We start from the raw sequence: 23207 nt of genomic DNA on the forward strand, positions 1-23207 counted from the left end.
CCGGAAGATCTGTGTCAGGGACTCTAAAGACGCAACAACTACGGTGGGTTGCTAATATGATTATCCTTTGGGCTTCTGGACAACGAAAGAAAGTTGATTATGAAAATCAATAGAACAGGAGAGAAATGGCATAGGTGGGTCCAATAGTGAAGTAAATGGGAATTAATTGGCCAAAATTATATAATTACTCTTGTCTATACAGAAATAAATAAAATAATAAAAAATACTTCACCAGTAGGCATGACTTAGCCACTAGGGATCGAGGATCATTACCTTCTTTAAAAATATAGCTGTGGATTGTTTTAAATCACAAGCTCTTCGGCCTATGCCTCGTTGGGAGTCCCACAATTTGGTCAGCGTACGTGGCAATAGGCCTAGCTGATTATTGAGTTGCGGCTGTTATTATAAAGCATCTAAAATACGGGTGACGACAATGTGTCTGGAGTAGAACTTTAACTAAGAAGAACTTTAATGAGTTTTATCATCATCTGGTGGCTGGTCTCAGATGAACCTGCAGGTGAAGAAGCCGGATGTGGAGGTCCTGGGCTGGCGTGGTTACACGTGGTCTGCGGTTGTGAGGCCGGTTGGATGGACTGCCAAATTTTCTAAAATGAAGTTGGAGAGGGGGCTTATGGTAGAGAAATTAACATTTAAATTATCTGGCAACAGCTCTGGTCAACATTCCTGCAGTCAGCATGCCAATTGCACTCTTCCTCAACTTGAGACATCTGTGGCATTGTGTTGTGTGACAAAATTGCATTTTAGTGGCCTTTTATTGTCCCCCAGCACAAGGTGCGCCTGTATAATGATCATGCTGTTTAACCCCCTAAGGTCGATGACCCTGCAGAAATCTAATTAGCAAAATACACATGTCAAATGAGCCAGTAATACATAATCTGTAACGATGTGACAATGATTTTGAGAAACTTTATTATTGAAATTAAACTGTTCCACAACAATGTGCAGATTAAAATCATAACTGAAATTCCAATTCTCTTCAAATTAAAAAGTCTGTTGACTGTCTTTTCATACACGTAGCACCATGTTTCATTGCTCTTCTATGCACTACTATGATGGAGTTCTTAAAATATATATATATATTTTTATTTAAAATACTTTTTTGTTGTTGTTGAAATTATAGGATATTTGCAAGCTTCCCCAAACTTGAAGTCTTTATATAATAATTGCCTCCACATTTCCATGGTCAGTTTTTGCTTATAGGCTACTTTGAAGTAAGGTAAGACATGCTAAATAATATCAAATCTAATTATTTATATAGCCCTTCTTACATCAGCTGATATAGTTGAGAACTTGTTCTCAACTTGCCTACCTGGTTAAATAAAGGTTAAATAAATAAAAAAAAATATATATATCAAAGTGCTGTACAGAAACCCAGCCTAAAACCCCAAACAGCAAGCAATGCAGGTGTAGAAGCACGGTAGCTAGGAATGCCAAAACCTAGGAAGAAACCTAGAGAGGAACCAGGCTATGAGGGGTGGCCAGTCCTCTTCTGGCTGTGCCAGGTGGAGATTATAACAGAACATGGCCAAGATGTTCAAATGTTCATAAATGACCAGCATGGTCAAATAATAATAATCACAGTAGTTGTCGAGGGTGCAACAAGTCAGCACCTCAGGAGTAAATGTCAGTTGGCTTTTCATAGCCAATCATTAAGAGGGTCTCTATCACTCCTGCTGTCTCTAGCGAGTTGAAAAGAGAGAGAGAGAGAGAGAGAGAGAGAGAGAGAGAGAGAGAGAGAGAGAGAGAGAGAGAGAGAGAGAGAGAGAGAGAGAGAGAGAGAGAGAGAGAGAGAGAGAGAGAGAGAGAGAGAGAGAGAGAGAGAGAGAGAGAGAGAGAGAGAGAGAGAGAGAGAGAGAGAGAGAGAGAGAGAGAGAGAGAGAGAGAGAGAGAGAGAGAGAGAGAGAGAGAGAGAGAGAGAGAGAGAGAGAGAGAGAGAGAGAGAGAGAAAATACTTAAATTCACACAGGACATGATGACTAACGAAAATGCACAGGTCTATTTAATTCAACAAAATTATGCAAATGATCCTATAGACCGGTGGTCAAATGTATTTCCATCAATGAATAAAAAGCATTATTTTGTAATGTGATTTTTTTCCCCCTGTCATTTTGGCTGGCAACAATTTTATTTATCGGCTTTTCATTTATTTTTTTTGCCCAAAGCCGGCTAACGGAAACCCTGGTGTGTGCCTGTATGATGCGTTTCTTCTTGTAGTTTGTCACCACTCTATTTTTAAACCTGACGCTGCTTGTCACATAGAGACGTGGCTGACACTCACATAGTGTCTTAATGAAAAGCTAAAACGTCACAGTTTGTACTGGTGATGATGGAAAATTAGTGCCCAGCTCCCACGGAGTTGCAGTTTACATCAGTTAACTGGTTGTTTATAATCGGGTTAGTTCTATAGATGTAAAGGGCTCCAATGGGCCATGGCCCTCTTCCCGCGTTTATGGTTCCGTAACTGACACGCCACTCATTTTTAGCATACACATTTCAAAAAACATGCTGGTTATTGTGGTTACAAATGTTGAATAGGTACAAAAATCTCCGGGTTAACCATTAATTCAAAAGATTAGAATTCGCTTAAAATAAACTGTGATATATGTAAGACTGTGTACATACCAGAGTTGGGGGGGCGGCAAACAAACTACTCATCCAATACAGCATTGCGGTCTGTATCATCCAATCATAGTGCAGATACAAGTCACGACCGACCGGTGGATCAGACTTATAAGTCAATTATGTTTACACTACACACAGCTGGATAACTTTGAAAACATCAGAAACCATGAGGCCAAAACACCACGTTGGCTAGCTCTATATAGAACAGATAAATAATAATAATTATAAGGACAAATATAAGTCATAACAGGAGCCGTCTAAGGTAACCGGAAGGTTGCTGGATCAAATCCCCGAGCTGACAAGGTAAAAATCTGTCTTTTTGCCCCTGAACAAGACAGTTAACCCACTGTTCCCTGGTAGGCCGTCATTATAAATAAGAATTTCTTCTTAACTGACTTGCCTAGTTAAATAAAGGTTAAATATAGCAAATATAAAAAGCTCTGACTAAAATGGGTGCATTGTTGTGTTGTGTTTCCCAGAGCATGATGCTGCTTTATTTGTTTAAATTTTTTACCTTGTCAGAATTCCGTGCTGAAGATGGCCCATTTCTGGCTGCAGAAACTCAAAGGTTAGTGTAGTTTTCAATGCTTTTTGAAACTGGGAACTAGAGGGAAAAACACCACTTCTTAAGAGGTTGAAACATTCAACCGATGGGCACCAACCGATGGGCATCAACATAATAATTGTTTTGCAATCTCTACCTTGCACAGTAATGTTGCTATCTCTAATATTTTATATCACCACGGGTTAAGAGGATTGAGAATCCAGTTCCCAAACCACTATTCAACAATCTGGTAAAAGCAGCTGTCGGCTCCACCCACTCCTATAACCCTTTTCTATTTGACACTCATTCATTTTTCACTTAATAGTTAACATCTCTGTTTCCCTCCGCTTGTTGCTTCTATCCTTTCTTTGAAGTGGTGTCAGCTGAGAGAGAAGCCTAATCCTTTCCACCCTTTACCTATTAATCATACGCACACGCGCACACCCCTATCTCCCTTCCACCACTCACCTATTAACCCCCTCTGGCCCCCTTTTCAGCCCCTATCAAAGCGATGCGTATCGACTTTTAAAGACGGGCATCGGTGGGACGTCCAAACATTGATTTGCCACTGACCCTGGCTGCTGGTTGTCTCAGCTGCTGGGGGCTGACTGTGTGTTGCCTTGCCGCACAGCGCATGTCCCAGGTTAGCCACGCTTGAATCCCACAGGGATTAATGGACACACACATACACACACACACACTCTGAGCCCCACATTTTTTACACATGTAGGCCTATATGCTGGAAAACACAAACACGTATGTTGAGGGATCAATGGCCACTCCTGAGCTTGCTGGCAATCCCGTGCCTGCCTTCACTCTGGGTGTAAATAGAGGAATAGTATCCAGTGATGATAGCTGATAGCTAGGTGATTTCAATTGTCACCTACAGGAGAAAGAGATAGGGACTATGTGTGTCTGTCACACACTGGAGATGAAATACGCTGTAGGTTGTTTTCCCCTTGTCACTCACTGTCAGAGCCAACATGTTCTCACTAATGGAGTGGATATTTGTTTTGGGAGGAAGTGGGGTTGTTTTATTTTGGTGTGAATGGAGATGTGTTGTAGGTGGAGTTGTGATGTGTACAGCAGCTTCTGTTAACACATCTTTATGGGGTCTGGCCTAGTTCAGGATATTGATAGGCTTGTTTTGATTACTGTTAGACTTCTGGTTTAGTTGTAGGACAATGACAAAGAGGAACTAGTGAAGTGTGTGTGTGTCTGTATTCCAGCATACGTTTGTGTGCCCATATTTATTTGTGTGTGTGTGAGCGCTAGGTCTGTTGTGATTAACATTTGTCTTTCTACCTCAGCAGCAGGGGCTTGTGGGTGGGAAGGGGGCAGCGGGGGTCTGCTTTACCCTCCAAACCTTCACCTTAACCCCTTCAGCCCCGCGGGCTCTAACACACGCCTGGCCTGGCTTACTACTACAATACAGCAGCAGGAGGGATGGGGGAAAGGGGGAGAGTCGGGGGATGAGAGGCTGAGCTGTACAGAGAATATTGAGAGACTGGATGAAGGCGAGGGGGGTTAGGGAAAGGTAGAGAGAAGTGAGGGAGAGAGGGAATAGTGTGAGGGAAGGGAGTTAGGGAGAGTTATGGTCAGATGGAGAGAGAGTGGAAAGAGGCCCTCCCCTTTTCTCCCTTCATTCCGTCTCCTCTTTACTCCTCACTTTCAATCTCCTTCTCTTTCTCTCTGTCTGGCAGTGGTTCCCATCCTCTCACCCATAAAATCAGCATAAAATTGCCCTAACTCTGGCGGCTCAGGAGGGGGGTGGGGGGGATTGTATGTATTTGTGATGGAGTGTTTTATGTATTTGTGATGGAGGGGGGAGGGATGGTGGGTGTATATTTTGGGATGGAGTTCCCTAGGGGAGCAGAAAGTGTCTTTGTCAGGGCCTTTTCAGAGGAGGCCCGTGAAATCACGCAACAGGATTATGGAAGGCATCTTTGATTCTGTCTACTCGCTCCTGTTGTCCTTTTCAGTGGGAAATATGGGGGTCTGTTTATTATGTGTGTATGTGTCCTTGCGAGAGGAAGATTATTGTTTAGTGTTCCAAAATTAAACTATTGATGCCAACATGACTACTGTTGAAGTTCTAAATCCAAAAACAGAGTTTTCTTAGCCATTTGAACCAGTTTCCCGGACCCATATTAAAGTTGCAATCTGCAGTTCCTCTATCCATTTTTGGACTTCTGAATTAATTAAATGTTCCCATTGATTCTTGAATAATATAAACTAATAAAAGCCTCATGAGCTTAGTTCAATTGTTGTACCCAATCAGAACCCAAAATATACACTTATTTCATGCCAATGTTGGTAAACAAACACTATATAGCCTCAAAACATGGTTAAAACTATAATTTTGATATCATGGATGGCCAGTCATTGTATCCATAGCTCTGTCTATGAATTTGAGAGTGGTTACATTTCTCCAGCCCTATCCCTCAGCTTTTCACCTAAACATTGGTGGGGATATTGAATTGTTATTGTTTTAACTGCTGATTGCCGATTTAAGTCAATTTCTGGACTAAAAAACAGTTCTTAGTCTGTTGCTGTGGTCTGGAGCCCTAACATTGTGGTGAACTATGTTTACCAGAAGCCCCTCTGATAGTGACACTACGGCTGTGAGCTCTTCCTCATGTAGACTTTGTGCTAGACCTGGGGAGCGTTCAGCAGGACGCAATGTTTTGGATTGTTCAGATAGAAATTGGCTTTGTAGAACAAGCATGCCTCTATGACATGAAGAATAAGGAATTTAGTTGGCTCTATTCGTGCTATTTCTATCTGCAATGTTCGACAACATTTGGCTATTGAACTAGCCCTGGTGATATAAAAAGTATTTGTTTGCGTTTTCAATGCTTTCGAAGAGCTTGAGATGGCTAAACGAGCATTGTGGGGTGGGTTTTAAACTTTTGGAATGATTCCTTTGTCATGATCTCTGCCATGATGTAGTCTAGACCTGTCTGCAGGTACATACAGTGGGGCAAAAAAGTTTTTAGTCAAGTTCTCCCACTTAAAAAGATGAGAGAGGCCTGTAATTGTCATCATAGGTACACTTAAACTATGACAGACAAAATGAGATAAAAAAATCCAGAAAATCACATTGTAGGATTTTTAATACATTTATTTGCAAATGATGGTGGAAAATAAGTATTTGGTCACCTACAAACAAGCAAGAATTCTGGCTCTCACAGACCTGTAACTTCTTTAAGAGTCTCCTCTGTCCTCCACTCGTTACCTGTATTAATGGCACCTGTTTGAACTTGTTATCAGTATAAAAGACACCTGTCCACAACCTCAAACAGTCACACTCCAAACTCCACTATGGCCAAGACCAAAGAGCTGTCAAAGGACACCAGAAACAAAATTGTAGACCTGCACCAGGCTGGGAAGACTGAATCTGCAATAGGTAAGCAGCTTGGTTTGAAGAAATCAACTGTGGGAGCAATTATTAGGAAATGGAAGACATACAAGACCACTGATAATCTCCCTCGATCTGGGACTCCACGCAAGATCTCACCCCGTGGGGTCAAAATGATCCCAGAACCACACGGGGGGACCTAGTGAATGACCTGCAGAGAGCTGAGACCAAAGTAACAAAGCCTACCATCAGTAACACACTACGCCGCCAGGGACTCAAATCCTGCAGTGCCAGACGTGTCCCTCTGCTTAAGCCAGTACATGTCCAGGCCCGTCTGAAGTTTGCTAGAGAGCATTTGGATGATCCAGAAGAAGATTGGGAGAATGTCATATGGTCAGATGAAACCAAAATATAACTTTTTGGTAAAAACTATACTCGTCGTGTTTGGAGGACAAAGAATGCTGAGTTGCATCCAAAGAACACCATACCTACTGTGAAGCATGGGGGTGGAAACATCATGCTTTGGGGCTGTTTTTCTGCAAAGGGACCAGGACGACTGATCCGTGTAAAGGAAAGAATGAATGGGGCCATGTATCGTAAGATTTTGAGTGAAAACCTCCTTCCATCAACAAGGGAATTGAAGATGAAACGTGGCTGGGTCTTTCAGCATGACAATGATCCCAAACACACCGCCCGGGCAACGAAGGAGTGGCTTCGTAAGAAGCATTTCAAGGTCCTGGAGTGGCCTGGCCAGTCTCCAGATCTCAACCCCATAGAAAATCTTTGGAGGGAGTTGAAAGTCTGTGTTGCCCAGCAACAGCCCCAAAATATCACTGCTCTAGAGGAGATCTGCATGGAGGAATGGGCCAAAATACCAGCAATAGTGTGTGAAAACCTTGTGAAGACTTACAGAAAACGTTTGACCTCTGTCATTGCCAACAAAGGGTATATAACAAAGTATTGAGATAAACTTTTGTTATTGACCAAATACTTATTTTCCACCATAATTTGCAAATAAATTCATTAAAAATCCTACAATGTGATTTTCTGTGTTTTTCCCCCTCATTTTGTCTGTCATAGTTGAAGTGTACCTATGATGAAAATTACAGGCCTCTCTCATCTTTTTACGTGGGAGAACTTGCACAATTGGTGGCTGACTAAATACTTTTTTGCCCCACTGTATGTGTTGTAACACTGTAGGCCTAATTACTGCACCTACTAGTACAGAGAGAGTCGCCTCACTTCTAGTCCTTAAGAAATGATGCAGTATTTAGGTTTTTATGTATTATTTCTTACATTGTTAGCACAGAAAATCTCAAGTGTTAATACATACAGCCGGGAAGAACTATTGGATATCAGAGCGACGTCAACTTATCAACATTACCATCAGTTTTGCGACTTCCCGAAGCGGATCCTTTGTTCGCACCACCATCCAGGACATTTGATCTGATCCCAGAGGCCGACCCAAAACAAAGTCGCCGCAGAAGAGGTAGACGGAGCGGCCTCCAGGTCAGACTCTGGATGCGTGCACACCACCCACCGCTTCTGAGTATATTACTCTCCAATGTCCAGTCTCTAGATAACAAGGTAGACAAAATTAGGGCAAGGGTTTCTTTCCATAAAGACATCGGGGATTGTAACATACTCTGTTTCACAGAAACATAGCTCTCGGGATGTGTTGTTGGAGGCAGTACAGCCCTGGGATTCTTTATGCGTCGCGCCGACAGAAATAAACATCTCTCTGGGAAGAAGAAGGGCAGGAGTGTATGCTTCATGATTAATCACTCATAGTGTAATTGTAACAACAAACAGGAACTCAAGTCCTTTTGTTCACCTGACCTAGAATTTCTCACAATCAAATGCTGACCGTATTATCGCCGAAGAGAATTCTCGTCAGTTATTGTCACAGCCGTGTATATCCGCCCTCAAGCCGATACCACGACGGCCCTCAAGGAACTTCACTGGATTCTATGCAAACTGGAAACCATATATCCTGAGGCTGCATTTATTGTAGCTGGGGATTTTAACAAAGCAAATTTGAGAACAAGGCTACCTAAATTCTATCAGCATATTAATTGTAGCACTCGTGCGGGCAATATACTGGATAACTGCTAATCTAACTTGCGAGGTGCATACAAGGCCCTCCCTTTGGCAAATCTGACCACAACTCAATTTTGCTCCTCCCGTCCTACAGGCAGAAACTCAAACAGGATGGAGCCGTGAACCACGAGAACCATTCAACGCTAGTCTGACCCATCGGAATCCACGCTTCAGATTTTGTTTTGATCACGCGGACTGGGCAGCCTCAGAGAATAATATTGATGTATATGCTGATTCGGTGAGTGAGTTTATAAGGAAATGCATTGGAGATGTTGTACCCACTGTGACTATTAAAACCTACACGAACTAGAAACAGTGGATAGATGGTGGCATTCGCGCAAAATTGAAAGCGCAAAATTTGGCCGAATATAAACAGTGAAGTTATTCCCTCCGCAAGGCAATCAAACAAGCAAAATGTCAGTATAGGGATAAAGTGGAGTCGCAATTCAACGGCTCAGTCACGAGACGTTTGTGGCAGGGTCTACAGGCAATCACGGACTACAAAAAGACAACCAGCCACGTCACTGACACGAGGTCTTGCTTCCAGACAAACTAAACACCTTCTTTGCCCGCTACCAAGGACTGTGGGCTCTCCTTCTCCGTGGTCGACGTGAGTAAGACATTTAAATGCGTTAACCCTCGCAAGGCTGCTGGCCCAGACGGCATCCCTACCGTGTCAGACCTGCTGGCTGGTGTGTTTAAGTACATATTCAATCTCTCCCTATCCCAGTCTGCTGTCCACACAGGCAAAGGTAACTGAACTAAATGACTATCGCCCCTTGCAGTCACTTCTGTCATCATGAAGTGCTTTGAGAGACTAGTCAAGGATTATATAACTTCCAACTTACCTTCCATCTTAGACCCACTTCAATTTGCATACCGCCCCAATAGGTCCACAGAAGATGCATTTGCCATCACACTGCACACTGCCCTATCCCACCTGGACAAGAGGAATACCTATGTAATCAATGCTGTTCATTGATTACAGCTCAGCATTCAATAACATAGTACCCTCCAAGCTCATCAATAAGCTTGAGGCCCTGGGTCTCAACACCCCCTGTGCAATTGGGTCCCCCAGGTGGTGAAGGTTGGAAACAACATCTCCACTTTGCTGAACCTCAACACTGGGAACCCACAAGGGTGCGTGCTAAGCCCCCTCCTGTACTCCCTGTTCACCAATATCTAAGTGGCCATGCACACCTTCAACTCAATCATCAAGTTTGCAGATGACGCTCCCGTGTGGTGTTAGGAAAACAACCTCTCACTCAACGTCAACAAAACAAAGAAGAGGAATGTGGACTTCAGGAAACAGTAGAGGGAAACGACAGGACCTCAGGAGGCTGAAGAAATGTGACTTTTACAGATGCACAATTGAGACCGCCTGGTATGGAAACTGCACCGCCCACAACCACAAGGCTCTCCAGAAGGTGGTCCGGTGTGCACAACGCATCACCGGGGGCAAACTACCTGACCTCCAGGACACCTACAGCACCCGATGTCACAGGAAGGCCAAAAAGATAATCAAGGACAACAACCACCCGAGCCACTGCCTGTTCACCCCGCTACCATCCAGAAGGCGAGGTCAGTATAGGTGCATCAAAGCTGGGAACGAGAGACTGAAAAACAGCTTCTATCTCAAGGCCATCAGACTGTTAAACAGTCATCACAAACACAGAGAGGCTGCTGCCTACATACAGACTTGAAATCATTATCCACTTTAATAAATGTATCACTAGTCACTTTAATAATGCCACTTGAGTAATGCAAGTCATGTAAACATTATTAATCTCATATGTACATACTGTATTTTATACCATCTATTGCATCTTGCATGTGCCGCTCGGTCATCGCTCATCCATATATTTATCTGTGTATATTATTATTCCATCCCTTTACTGAGATTTGTTTGTATTAGGTAGTTGTTGTGGAATTGTTAGATTACTGTTAGATATTACAGCACTGTCGGAACTAGAAGCACAAGCATTTCGCCACACTCGCAATAACATCTGCTAACCATGTGTATGTGACCAATACAATTTGTTTTGACATATTGTTGCATAGGATTACTTTGTAATTGCTGTTAATGGAGATTATGTTTAGAAATTAGCCCCAATGCAATACAAATACAACCAGAAGCCCTTTGCACCAACATAATTCACAATGTTCATCTCGCTCTCCATCTATGGCAAGCACAGGGGTCTTATAGATATATATATATATACGTGTGTATGTATATGTGTGTGTATATATAGATATAGATGTGTGTATGTGTATGTGTGTGTGTGTATATATATATATTTCTCCCACTTAAAAAGATGAGAGAGGCCTGTAATTTTCATCATAGGTACATTTCAACTATGACAGACAAAATGAGGGGAAAAAAACACAGAAAATCACATTGTAGGATTTTTTATGAATTTATTTGCAAATTATGGTGGAAAATAAGTATTTGGTCAATAACAAAAGTTTATCTCAATACTTTGTTAAATACCCTTTGTTGGCAATGACAGAGGTCAAACGTTTTCTGTAAGTCTTCACAAGGTTTTCACACACTGTTGCTGGTATTTTGGCCCATTCCTCCATGCAGATCTCCTCTAGAGCAGTGATGTTTTGGGGCTGTTGCTGGGCAACACGGACTTTCAACTCCCTCCAAAGATTTTCTATGGGGTTGAGATCTGGAGACTGACTAGGCCAGAGCCCGGGCGGTGTGTTTGGGATCATTGTCATGCTGAAAGACCCAGCCACGTTTCATCTTCAATGCCCTTGCTGATGGAAATAGATTTTCACTCAAAATCTCACGATACATGGCTCCATTCATTCTTTCCTTTACACGGATCAGTCGTCCTGGTCCCTTTGCAGAAAAACAGCCCCAAAGCATGATGTTTCCACCCCCATGCTTCACAGTAGGTATGGTGTTCTTTGGACGCAACTCAGCATTCTTTGTCCTCCAAACATGACGAGTATAGTTTTTACCAAAAAGTTATATTTTGGTTTCATCTGACCATATGACATTCTCCCAATCTTCTTCTGGATCATCCAAATGCAAACTTCAGACGGGCCTGGACATGTACTGGCTTAAGCAGGGGGACACGTCTGGCACTGCAGGATTTGAGTCCCTGGCGGCGTAGTGTGTTACTGATGGTAGGCTTTGTTACTTTGGTCCCAGCTCTCTGCAGGTCATTCCCTAGGTCCCCCCGTGTGGTTCTGGGATTTTTGCTCAACGTTCTTGTGATCATTTTGACCCCACCGGGGTGAGATCTTGCGTGGAGCCCCAGATCGAGGGAGATTATCAGTGGTCTTGTATGTCTTCCATTTCCTAATAATTGCTCCCACAGTTGATTTCTTCAAACCAAACTGCTTACCTATTGCAGATTCAGTCTTCCCAGCCTGGTGCAGGTCTACAATTTTGTTTCTGGTGTCATTTGACAGCTCTTTGGTCTTGGCCATAGTGGAGTTTGGAGTGTGACTGTTTGAGGTTGTGGATATGTGTGTTTTATACTGATAACAAGTTCAAACAGGTGCCATTAATACAGGTAACGAGTGGAGGACAGAGGAGACTCTTAAAGAAGTTACAGGTCTGTGACAGCCAGAAATCTTGCTTGTTTGTAGGTGACCAAATACTTATTTTCCACCATAATTTGCAAATAAATTCATAAAAAATCCTACAATGTGATTTTTTGGATTTTTTTTTCTCATTTTGTCTGTCATAATTGAAGTGTGCCTATGTTGAAAATTACGGGCCTCTCTCATCTTTTTAAGTGGGAAAACTTGCACAATTGGTGGCTGACTAAATCCTTTTTTGCCCCACTGTGTGTATGTGTATATATATATGTGTGTATATATATATGTGTAAATGTATATATGTATATACATATGTGTAAATGTATATATTTATATGTATATACGTATGTGTATGTGTGTATGTATATATATATATATATATATATATATATATATATATATATATATATATATATATATATATATATATATATATATATATATATATATATGTATGTATATATATATATATATATATATATATATATATATATATATATATATATATATGTATGTATATATATATATATATATATATATATATATATATATATATATATATATGTATATATATATATGTATATATGTATATATATATATGTGTGTATATATATATATATATATATATATGTGTGTATGTGTGTGTGTGTGTGTGGGTAATATATATTTTTATTTTCATTGTGTATTATATGTGTAGGTCTGATTTCCACGCGTCCAAACAGGGATGATGTGGTTTATAATATCACATCATATCTACATGAAGGAGAGGCATTAGCATATTGGAGACACACATCCTCCATCTCTCCACGGTGTTAGCTAGCTGGTGCTACTGTATGTGTGTATTGTTGGTGTGTGTCTGTGCCGACTGGCGGCAGCCACCCTTGCCTCCACCCCCTCATTAATATGTATATGTTCTGAGGCAGCGCTGCGAAGGCTGTGTTTCTCACCGCTGATTAATGCTGTCTGTCAATTACCTCCAGATCCTGCCGTGCTGTGGAGCTTCCCCCAGGACTACACAGACCAGGTTGGAGAGACACACACACACACACACACACACACACACACACACACACACACACGCACACACACTCCTCCTTCTCTATCCCGCTCTCCTCTCACTCGCTTTCTCTCATGGTGATACCCCTTCTCCCTCAACCTCTCTCTCTCACTCCCTGCCTCCCTCCTTTCCGTACTCAACCTGCCATCTAGTGCTACCACCCCCCCCCCCCTCCCCCCCACCCCCCCCTCCCCTCCCCACCACCACCGGCTGTTGCTGATAATGAAGGCAGTGAGCAGGTCTTCAATAACGGACGAATCAGTAATTATCGCGCAACCATGACAGGAATGCGCACCTCTGTTTCCTCGCTCTCTCTGTCTTCCTTTCTGTCTCCTTTTTACCGTCTTTCTGTTCTTTCTTCCCCTCTTTTCTGTCTCTCTGTCCCATTCACTCTCTCGGTCTCGTGTCTAACCAACCCCAAAAACACCACTAGGGTCTAAAGAGACCTTAAAGCCTTCCTCCCAGTGCCTAAACCGCCACTTATTTCAAATCCTGTCATTTGACAACATCCACCATGAGAGGGTGAAGCTGGCGATTAATTTATGCAGGGTGGAAAAGGAAACGGATACGGATCTGTTGCATTACAAACCTGTTCTGAGACAGGTGTCGTACTGAGGGTTATTTTTGCTCAATGTTATTTAGCACGGTTGACCATGACGTACCAGTGATTCGACTTTTCATTACCATTGAATGAAAGAGCACCAAATCCAAATGGTGTCTTGTTCTTTGTCTCTGACTTAGATTTTCCCAGAATGACAGTTTAGCACCACAGTCCCAGCTAATAATAAGGATCATACATTAGAAGACAGTGCTAAAATGTGCATTTGTCGAAGATAACTAATTATGCACGGCTGTCTAAGTAAATGACAAAAAAATGGCAGTACTGGTTGTCGTTTTGGTAGTGATCTTTGACTCTACAAGATGCGTGTGTGTGTGTGAGCTGTGGGTCTAACACTGCCATATTGTGGTCCTAAAAGCACGGCATGAGCGGGGGGCTAGAGGGATGCGGCGGAGGTATGGACCATATTGTGGTGTGACCAGGCCAGTGTGTTGAAAGGTGTTGGAACACACACAGGTCTTAGAGCAGAGCAGTGGGCAGACTGCAGCTGATCACAGGAAGAGAGAGAAACTAGAATGGAAGAGTAGAGGGAGAGATGAATATGCGTAGGCTAACTGTGTGTGTGTGTACGTACCACAGCAGAGAAGAAACGGCTTTGAAGAATCAACGGGTTGTAGAGACGCTCCCGGCTCTGTCTGTCTGCGGCTCTGTGTGTGTGTGTGTGTGTGTGTGTGTGTCACAATGCGATATTATCACGATACTTCGGTGCCGATACGTTATGCATTGCAGTTATATACTGTGATTTTACAGCGATTCGAGGTTCCAAACCTATTGCTCGCCATATGTTTGCTGCAGAAAGACAAGAGGGAGCCATGAGAAAACAACAAGTTTGTCAGAGAAATAAAAGAGCTGAAAACAAATTGGCTCCCTATTTAAAAAGAAGCTCGAGAACAAGCTATGAAGGAAAATATTGAAGTTTTGGTGCAGCTGCAGGCAAATAGTGCAAATCACGAGCATTTGATTTAAGTAACAAAAGTGTTACTCGCTCTCGCTCTCTCTTGCTATCTCTGTTTCTCTCTGTTGTTGACCAGCTTGTGCGTGTGGATAAGATGGCTAGTGTAGCTATTGCGTGGTGTGACTGTGTGCAGACGGCATGGCCTTTCTTCCCGTCGGCAGCCAGAAAGGCCTGTATACTATTCACACAGCTCATTACCAGGAATTGGGCTCCTTTTTCCTCTTTGTGGCTCCACGCTGCGGCCGTGAGGAGAGGAGCTGCAGTCAGTCAATCAGTCAGTCATTCCTCTTTTCTCCAGGAGAGTAGCAGCATATGGCTGCAGATGCTAACAGTCTCCGCAGGCCTCCTTTTGTTTGGCCTGGTATTGTTGCCCGGCGTAATGACAGTTGTAGGATCGGGGTGGAGGGGTTAGTCTACCCCTGGGGAGGGAGGAGGCAGGCAGGCAGGCAGGCAGGCAGGCAGGCAGGCAGGCAGGCAGGCAGGCAGACAGGAGTGTGGATTATGGAAATATGAATGGATTTTTTTCTTTTCTGTGGTTGAATAGAGGCTCAAAGGAGAGCAGGCTGCAGGCTGGCACGCCAGGGCGGATAAATATGAAGTGAGAAACGCTCTCTCCATCTCTCACTCTCTCCATGTTTCTTTCGCTCTTTTTTTTCTTTCCCTCCTGCTCCCTCAACCCCTGAGACTCTTGATGTCCTGGTCATCTACAGCTGCCATGTGGAGAGGAATAGAGAAGGGGAAAGAGAGAGATGGCTAAAGCATATATTTGAATCGTAAGAAGGATTTAAAAAAAAATAAAAAAATAGACAGATGGAAAGTTTCCTCTCAGATCTCATCCCAAAGTTCTTAAAAAATAGGAGACACACATACACACACAGTCTTGTATAACTAACCTTGTGGGGGGACACAATTCAGTCCCTTTCAAAATAATATTTTACCTGACCCGAAAACCCGAACCCTAGCTCCTAACCTTAACCCTAAAACCTTGACCCCAATTGATCATCATTTTGTTCATTTACTATTCTTGTGGGGACTTCTGGTCCACACACACACACACACACACACACACACACACACACACACACACACACACACACTGGTCTCTGTCTCTGTTTCTCTGTCTCTGTTTCTCTCTCTCTTTTGCACACACACAGGGATGATATTCTCCAAACTTATCAGGGCATTGAGTCATGCTGATAGCCTCTCTGTGTGTCTCTCCCTCTGTCTTTTCTCCCATTTCTTCTCAGTGCCAGCTGTGGCAGGAAATTACAAATGACACCTAAACAGCAGTTTTCTGCATGTGTTATTACATTAGTCCCAGATAAATGCAGTAAAATGTTTACAGTACTATATACTGCTACTATAGAGTAAATCTGTACCACGGCTACATATTCAACAATCCAATGGTGTGTTTTTACCCTAACACCTGTTTGGTGTGTGTTTAGAAGCAGAGAGAGACAAAGGCAGACAGCGAGAGAGTCAGAGAGGCAGATAGATGGAAGCAGAGCGAGAGACCAATAGGCAGACCAACAGACAGTGTGGTCTCAGTCAGTAGAGAAATGGAAAGAGCCAGTGTTGTTGTCCCAGGGGTCTCCTCTCTCAGAGCAGATATTAGTCTATCTCTGACACCATGGCGCATCAGAGCATCCACACTGACACCATATGATTGGTGGACCCATCCCTGGGCCGGGGAGGGTGAGCATCAGAGGGGAGAGTGATGGGGTAACATGGGGAAGGAGGAAGAGAAACGCAGGGGCAGGGGGTAGACTGACAGTTGGGCATAGGCGTGGGAGGCAGGGGAGAGGGGGAGGCATGTGGAGTGATGGGGTGAGAATAGGGGCCTTGCCAGCGCTACGGTTGCTGCTGTTATGACGGCCGTTTTTGTAGGGCTGTAACGGGGTGATGAGCAGTGAGAGATGAGGAAAGAGGCGGTGTGTGTGTGTGTTTATGTCTTCACTTCTGCGTCTGTGTGTGTCGAGGGGTCTCGTCTTTCCCCTTCACTGCACCCTGACAGCAGTGTCAGACAAGGCCCTATAATATGTGTGTGTGTGTTTATCTGTCTCTAGCCCCTCAATGCCCGCTCTCTGGGGTGTTGTGGGGCACTACCTAATGGAAAGACTCGCCCCGCTGAGCTGGCCTTTATACAGGCACTCCTCTGGACATCTAACTGATGGCCTTTGTTGCTCATGGGTCCTGATTACACTGACCCCTGGGCTGCTTCTTAGGAGAGGTAGAGGGGAGGAGAGAGCAGGGGCGGAGTGGGAGAGAAGTGAAGAGGAGAAAGTAAAGTGCAGGAGAGGAGAGAACTGCGTCGAGGAAAGGAAAGAGGAGCGGAGGGTGTGTTTTTGTCGGTCGTGGAAAGGGATAGGGCACTGCAGGTATATCTTGGCAACCTAGTCCTCTACCAGATTCTGTTCTAAAAACAGGGAGGTGTTCTGGTAAAGAACTCTGATGTTCCGCAAACAGAACAGAGATTGTGGAACAAGGTAGACCTTTTGGTCACATGGTGTCTCATAGTTTATTCCACCTAATAGTCTATAGCCTGTTTCACTATGGCTATATCATTGCTACACTACCTGTGTTTTCTACAAGCACATGGAGTAGTCAGCCAAATAGAAAAAGTAGCCAGCCAAGCTCCCCCAGGCTTTCCCCCCTGAGTTAAGACATTTTTGCAGAACAAGCTCTATTTTGGTGGCCTCTGGTAAATTCTAATGCCTCTATTCCATCTGAAACACGCAGTGAAATTATTGAAAACTTTTAGTTTACCTCCCAGTTGTGGTATCGTGTTTACAGTTTAAGTGACTGAAAATGAATGAATTCAGACTATAATGGACAGATTGCCACCGTTTTGCAAGCTCTGACCCAATGTTGCTTTTTTGTGATTATTTTGTTGTTTATTTGTACTTTATTTTCACGAAATGTATCCACTATTATTTCTTACAATCGACAAAAACTTTGAACATCAGATCGGCAGTTACTTATCCAAATTCTGGCTTCAACTTCGACTCATCTGCCCTGTCTGTAATTCCGACCCAATTTTTGGGCTACCCAATAGAAAATGCCGGCGGTACAGAGGCAAGAACAGGGTATCCTGGTGAGATTAAGACAAAGGAAACACCCGGATACACTTCCCTCCATTCTACTGGTCAATGTACAGTCACTTGATAATAAGATGGCTGTCCTCCGATCACGGATTCGCTACCAACGGGACTCTCGAATGCCCAACTTACATCAATACGTCTCCAACTCCACTAGGGGCGATAAAGCCCGAGATGACTGTTATTCTACCCGCAAGCACACACGGCCCTCCCTCGTCCGCCATTCACTAAATCAGATTACGACTCTGTACTCCTGCTTCCTGTTTTCATGCAGAAACTCAAACAGGGAGTACCTGTGACTCGCTCCGTTGAGAAATTGTCACCAGAATCAGAGATTATGCTACAGGACTGCTTTAGCACTGGTTGGAATATGTTTCGAGACTCAGCCGATTAACATTGACGAGCTAACCACCTCTGTGACTGGCTTCATTAGAAAATGTATTGGCGACGTTGTCTCCACTGAGGGTTCGCTGCTTTCCCAATAAAATACCCCTGGATTAACACGGAGATTGGTGCTAAAGGACAGGGTTAACGCACATAGAGCTATCGTAGACAACCCTGAGGCTACGGCCGAGGACCGGAATAAGTACAAGTCCCACTATGACCTCCGCAGAGTCATCAATTGAGCAAAAGGACAATATAGGAATAAGGTGGAATCATATTACACCGGCTCCCACGCCTGCTGCATGTGGCAGGGGCTACAGTCCATTACGGATTACAAAGACCCAACCGTTTTCAGCCCAACGATGCCTCTCTACCAGACAAACTCAATGCATTTTATTTATGCTTTGACAACAACAACATTTTGCCGGGTGTGAGGGCCGTCACCGAACTAGAAGATTGGGTGATCTCAGTTTCCGAGGCCAATGTGAGAAAGGTATTTTATTGCGGTTGGGTCCCGGCGGTATTCCAGGGCGCATTCTTAGAGCACGCGAAGAACATCTGGCTGGCATCCACACTCACAGTAATTTTCACCTCTCTTTGTCCCAGTCTGTAATCCCCACATGTTTTAAGATGACCACCATCCTTCCTGTCCCTAAGAACCCTAATCATGAAGTGCTTTGAGAGGCTGGTTATGGCATACATTAACTCCACCATCTCAGACATGCTAGACCCACTCCAGTTTGCATACCGCCCCAACAGATCCATAGATTATGCAATCTCAATTTCTCTCCACCCTGCCCTCACCCACCCACCTTAGTCCCCTCCTGTACTTCCTGTTCACCCACAATGGGGCTGTATTGGAGCGGGTCGTGAGCTTCAAATTCCTTGGTGTCCAAATCACTAAAGACTTAAAATGGTCCAAACATGGGTACAGTTGTGAAGAAGGCGTGACAGTGCCTCCTTCCCCTCAGGAGGTTTAGAGAGTTTGGCATGGGCCCTCAAATCCTCAAAGATCTATAGCTATACCATTGAGAGCATCTTGACTGGTGTAACAACACCTGCACAGGATTGGTACATTCGAACATCACACCTGGGGGACGGGTACAGGATGGCAGCAACAGCTGCCCAAGAAGGCACAATCCATCAGTGCTCAGACTGTCCGCCATAGACTGAGAAAGGCTGGACTGAGGTCTTGTTGGCCAGGTTGTAAGGCAGATCCTCACCAGACATCACCGGCAACTATGTTGTCTATGGGCACAAACCCACCGTCACTTTAAAACGTTACTATCTGGCAAGTCTTGATGGACTTCATAATGTAAATACAAACTAGATTTTTAGTTTACTTGTCCCGATGCGATACCATGAGTATATAATTATGTTGTATGATTTTTGAATGGCAAGGATATGAGATCGACATTACTCAGTCAGTTTGACACCTTTTGTAAACTAGTCAAGCTTGCTGTTCATTAAAGCACATGAATTTGCCTCTCCTTGGCTGCATATGAAACACGCAAGATTCCAACTTTAACTTTTTTCTATGACACGTGCATCTCCAAGCTTACTGGCTAATAATCTATGGGACTGAACATAATTTCTTCTGGCCCAGACAGACATGGTGTAGTTCTTAAAGTGCAAATGACAGCATTTTAACAACATTAAATCTTATTACAATCTGTTCATATACACCCCCAGGAAGAATATTTTTTATTTAATTTATTTATTACATTTTCTGACGAGAGCACTGAGATATGGTCATTTTCACATTTTCATAAATTCTTAGAATGTTTGGGAATTACGTATACTAAGGCATTTGTGAAAATTCTACAGCAATATAAGGTTGGAAAGTGGCTGTGCATTTGGACAATTAATAGATATTGCAGTAAATTAACCTAGGACCGTAGTTTATGCAGACTGGTGCGCCATAGCCAATCAGGTACAGTAGGTACACTAGGCCTATATGCAAACAAGCCATTTGCCACAAGGGCCTGCCATTATTCACTTTGAACTGGACTGTGTGTTTACAGGCAGTTGCAACAGCGCGACTTCAGATCATTAGAATGCATTCAGCAGAAGTCACACAATACACTTGAATGGATTTCAGCAAATATGTAGCTAAATGCCACTGGAGTCCTCATATATTTGGAAACTTTACAGTCCTATTGATCAAACAACCATAAATAGGTAGGTTATGTTTCCCTATATGCACATCGACAAGATCAACGACTAATGCTAGCCAGTGCAATATGAGCTAAAATCTAACGAAGGAACAATCGATAAACCCTCTCAAAATTGTTCAGCTAGTTGGCCGTCAAAATTGCACTGATAAATGATGAGGAATAGCCTGCTCGTTCCTTCTGCAGCTTGCCTGCCAGTGAATGCAGTGTCCTAACAATGCACCCAAGCTTACTGGCTAAAGTTAGCTAGCTTACTAGCTAGCTACTTCCAGACCCAAAGGTGAGAACACCTCACTGAACGTTTTACTCGCCCTGGCAGAGCTGGGTAGGCCGTTTACCTGTTATATTGAGCGTTAGTGACGAACTATAACTTTTTTTGCCCACGTTTACTGACACCGGCCACATTCAGCGGGTGTTGCACATATGCAAATTCATCAGTTATTCTGCGTTCTGGCACACTTGGACGAGTGCTCTGAAAACTGAGTAAATAGCTAGCCTGGGTGAATTTGCGAACACGAGATATGCTAACTGGAGAACAGTTGTTCAGCATAGCTAGCTAGCTAGCAAAGTGATTCACATTTCTTGCTAGCTAACCAAATGACACGTGCATCTATAGCTGTGTAGCAACCAAAAATGTATAAGAGGGGAAAAAGTCAGTCACTCGCCCACTCCTCCAATGGCATGACGTCCTCCTAGCAGCTAGCTAGTTAATGTTAGGCTCTGTGTTTTTAGCTTAATACATAAATATATACTCTAGCATATTAGCCACGTCATGACTGACTTGCTAGTTTGATTGTATTGACGTTCCCAGCCTTCGTTACATTCGTCCATTTTTGTCCAAAATATTGAGTCATTGAAATTGAAACAGTGCATCCTGAATGGAGGCAGCAAACGATGTACCAGGCCAGCTGTGATTTACACCCTGATAGCAATATTTTTTTGGACCAAGAAATGTATTGGTGAATTATATTAATCATTATATTAATCATTGAACTGCATCCATCAATTCTGTCAACAATGCTGTCGTGTATGTCATGGAATGATGAATCAAATAAAAACTATATTTTTAAAGCTCTTATAAAGTTGGTTTTGTAGCAAAAATGGGGAATTTTATATTATTGACTGATATGATTTTTTGTTTGTTTCATACCAGTCAAAAGTTTGGACACCTACTTATTCAAGGGTTTTAAAAAACATGTTTTTAATGAAATAACACACATGGAATCATGTAGTAACCAAAAACTTCTTAAACAAATCCAAATATATTTTAGGTTCTTCAAAGTAGCCACCCTTTGCCTTGATGAAAGCTAATAGCATTTCAATCGGCCACTCACTCTGAGACCTTGAAGTAGGGGGCCAAGGGCCACGGGTTTTGTAGAGCGATAGGTAAAGGTTCTTCGAGGGTGACTGTTGTCGATGTGTGCAGAGGGTCCCTGGTTCGAGCACAGGTTGGGGCGAGGAGAGGGACGGAAGCAAGACAGTTACACGGAGATCATCTGTTCACCTACTCTGCGTCTCACAAAGACACTGCGGTTGGAACCAAAAATCTAAAAATGTGTACTCATCAATGTGTACTCAACAGACCAAAGGACAGATTTCCACTGGCCCAAGCAAGTCTCTTCTTCTTATTGGTGTCCTTTTAGTAGTGGTTTCTTTGCAGCAATTCGACCACGAAGGCCTGATTCACGCAGTCTCATCTGAACAGTTGATATTGAGATGTGTCTGTTACTTGAACATTTATTTGGTCTGCAATCTGAGATGCAGATAACTCTAATGATGTTGACCTCTGCAGCAGAGGCAACTCTGGGTCTTCCTTTCCTGTGGTGGTCCTCATGAGAGCCAGTTTCATCACAGCGCCTCGTGGTTTTTGCAACTTCACTTGAAGAAACTTTCAAAGTTCTTGAAATGTTCTGTATTGACTGACCTTCATATCTTAAAGTAATGATGGACTATCATTTCTCTTTGCTTATTTGAGCTGTTCTTGTCATAATATGGACTTGGTCTTTTACCAAATAGGGCCATTTTCTGAATACCACCCCTACCATGTCACAACACAACGGATTGGGTGAGACGCATTAAGGAAAGAAATTCCACAAATTACATTCCAGTTGACTACCTCCATGAAGCTGGTTGAGAGAGTGCCAAGAGTGTTTAAAGCTGTCAACAAGGCAAAGGGTGGCTATTTAGAAGAATCTCAAATATAAAATTAACTCTTTTTTTTCTTACTACATGACACTATATGTGTTATTTCATAGTTTTGATGCCTTGCCTATTATTCTACAATGTAGAAAATAGTAAAAATAAAGAAAAACCTTGAATGAGTAGGTGTCCATACTCTTGACTGGTACTGTATATGCAAAGTAGTTATAACACTTGTCAGTTCCACTTAAATGCATTGCGGTCATGCAGGGCCCATGGGTTGGCATGCTTCATCTGTATATTCAGCTATTAATAGGTTACATGTGGTTATGATATGTATTAAAAAGCTGTGTATTATTATTTAGCAATGCAATTTATTACTCTAGATTTGAAAATACTACGCTGCCCCTTTAAGACAAATTTTCCAATAGAGATATCAAAATGGCTTCAGTAGTCTAGCCAAGACAAATTCTAGGTGTATTTTTGTTGCTTGCTTTTTGCAGGCTTAGTCTCAACAGTAGCCAGCATATTGCTAGTATGTTCACTATTGAAGGTTTGCTTTTGTAAACCAT

The 23207-nt window shown here is 43.0% G+C and overlaps 1 protein-coding gene across 33 annotated transcripts in view; it reads left to right on the forward strand.

Moving 5' to 3' along the window:
• The window catches only part of dennd1b (DENN domain containing 1B), a 175933-nt gene that overhangs the window by 45035 nt on the left and 107691 nt on the right, over positions 1-23207 (forward strand). For 12 of the 33 annotated variants that reach the window (XM_036969293.2, XM_036969294.2, XM_036969296.2 and 9 more), the window contains exon 3: positions 13190-13233. The exons of 6 other annotated variants lie outside the window; for them this stretch is intronic. In XM_036969293.2, coding sequence (XP_036825188.1) covers positions 13190-13233 — 44 coding nt within the window. Of the gene's footprint in view, positions 1-3165; positions 3212-8742; positions 8887-13189; positions 13234-23207 lie in introns of all 33 variants that reach the window. 15 more of the 33 variants (XM_090232094.1, XM_090232096.1, XM_090232119.1 and 12 more) reach the window with 2 other exon arrangements.

This window comes from Oncorhynchus mykiss, chromosome 4, assembly GCF_057628025.1.
Source record: "Oncorhynchus mykiss isolate SJ-2025 chromosome 4, ASM5762802v1, whole genome shotgun sequence".
NCBI lineage: Eukaryota > Metazoa > Chordata > Actinopteri > Salmoniformes > Salmonidae > Oncorhynchus > Oncorhynchus mykiss.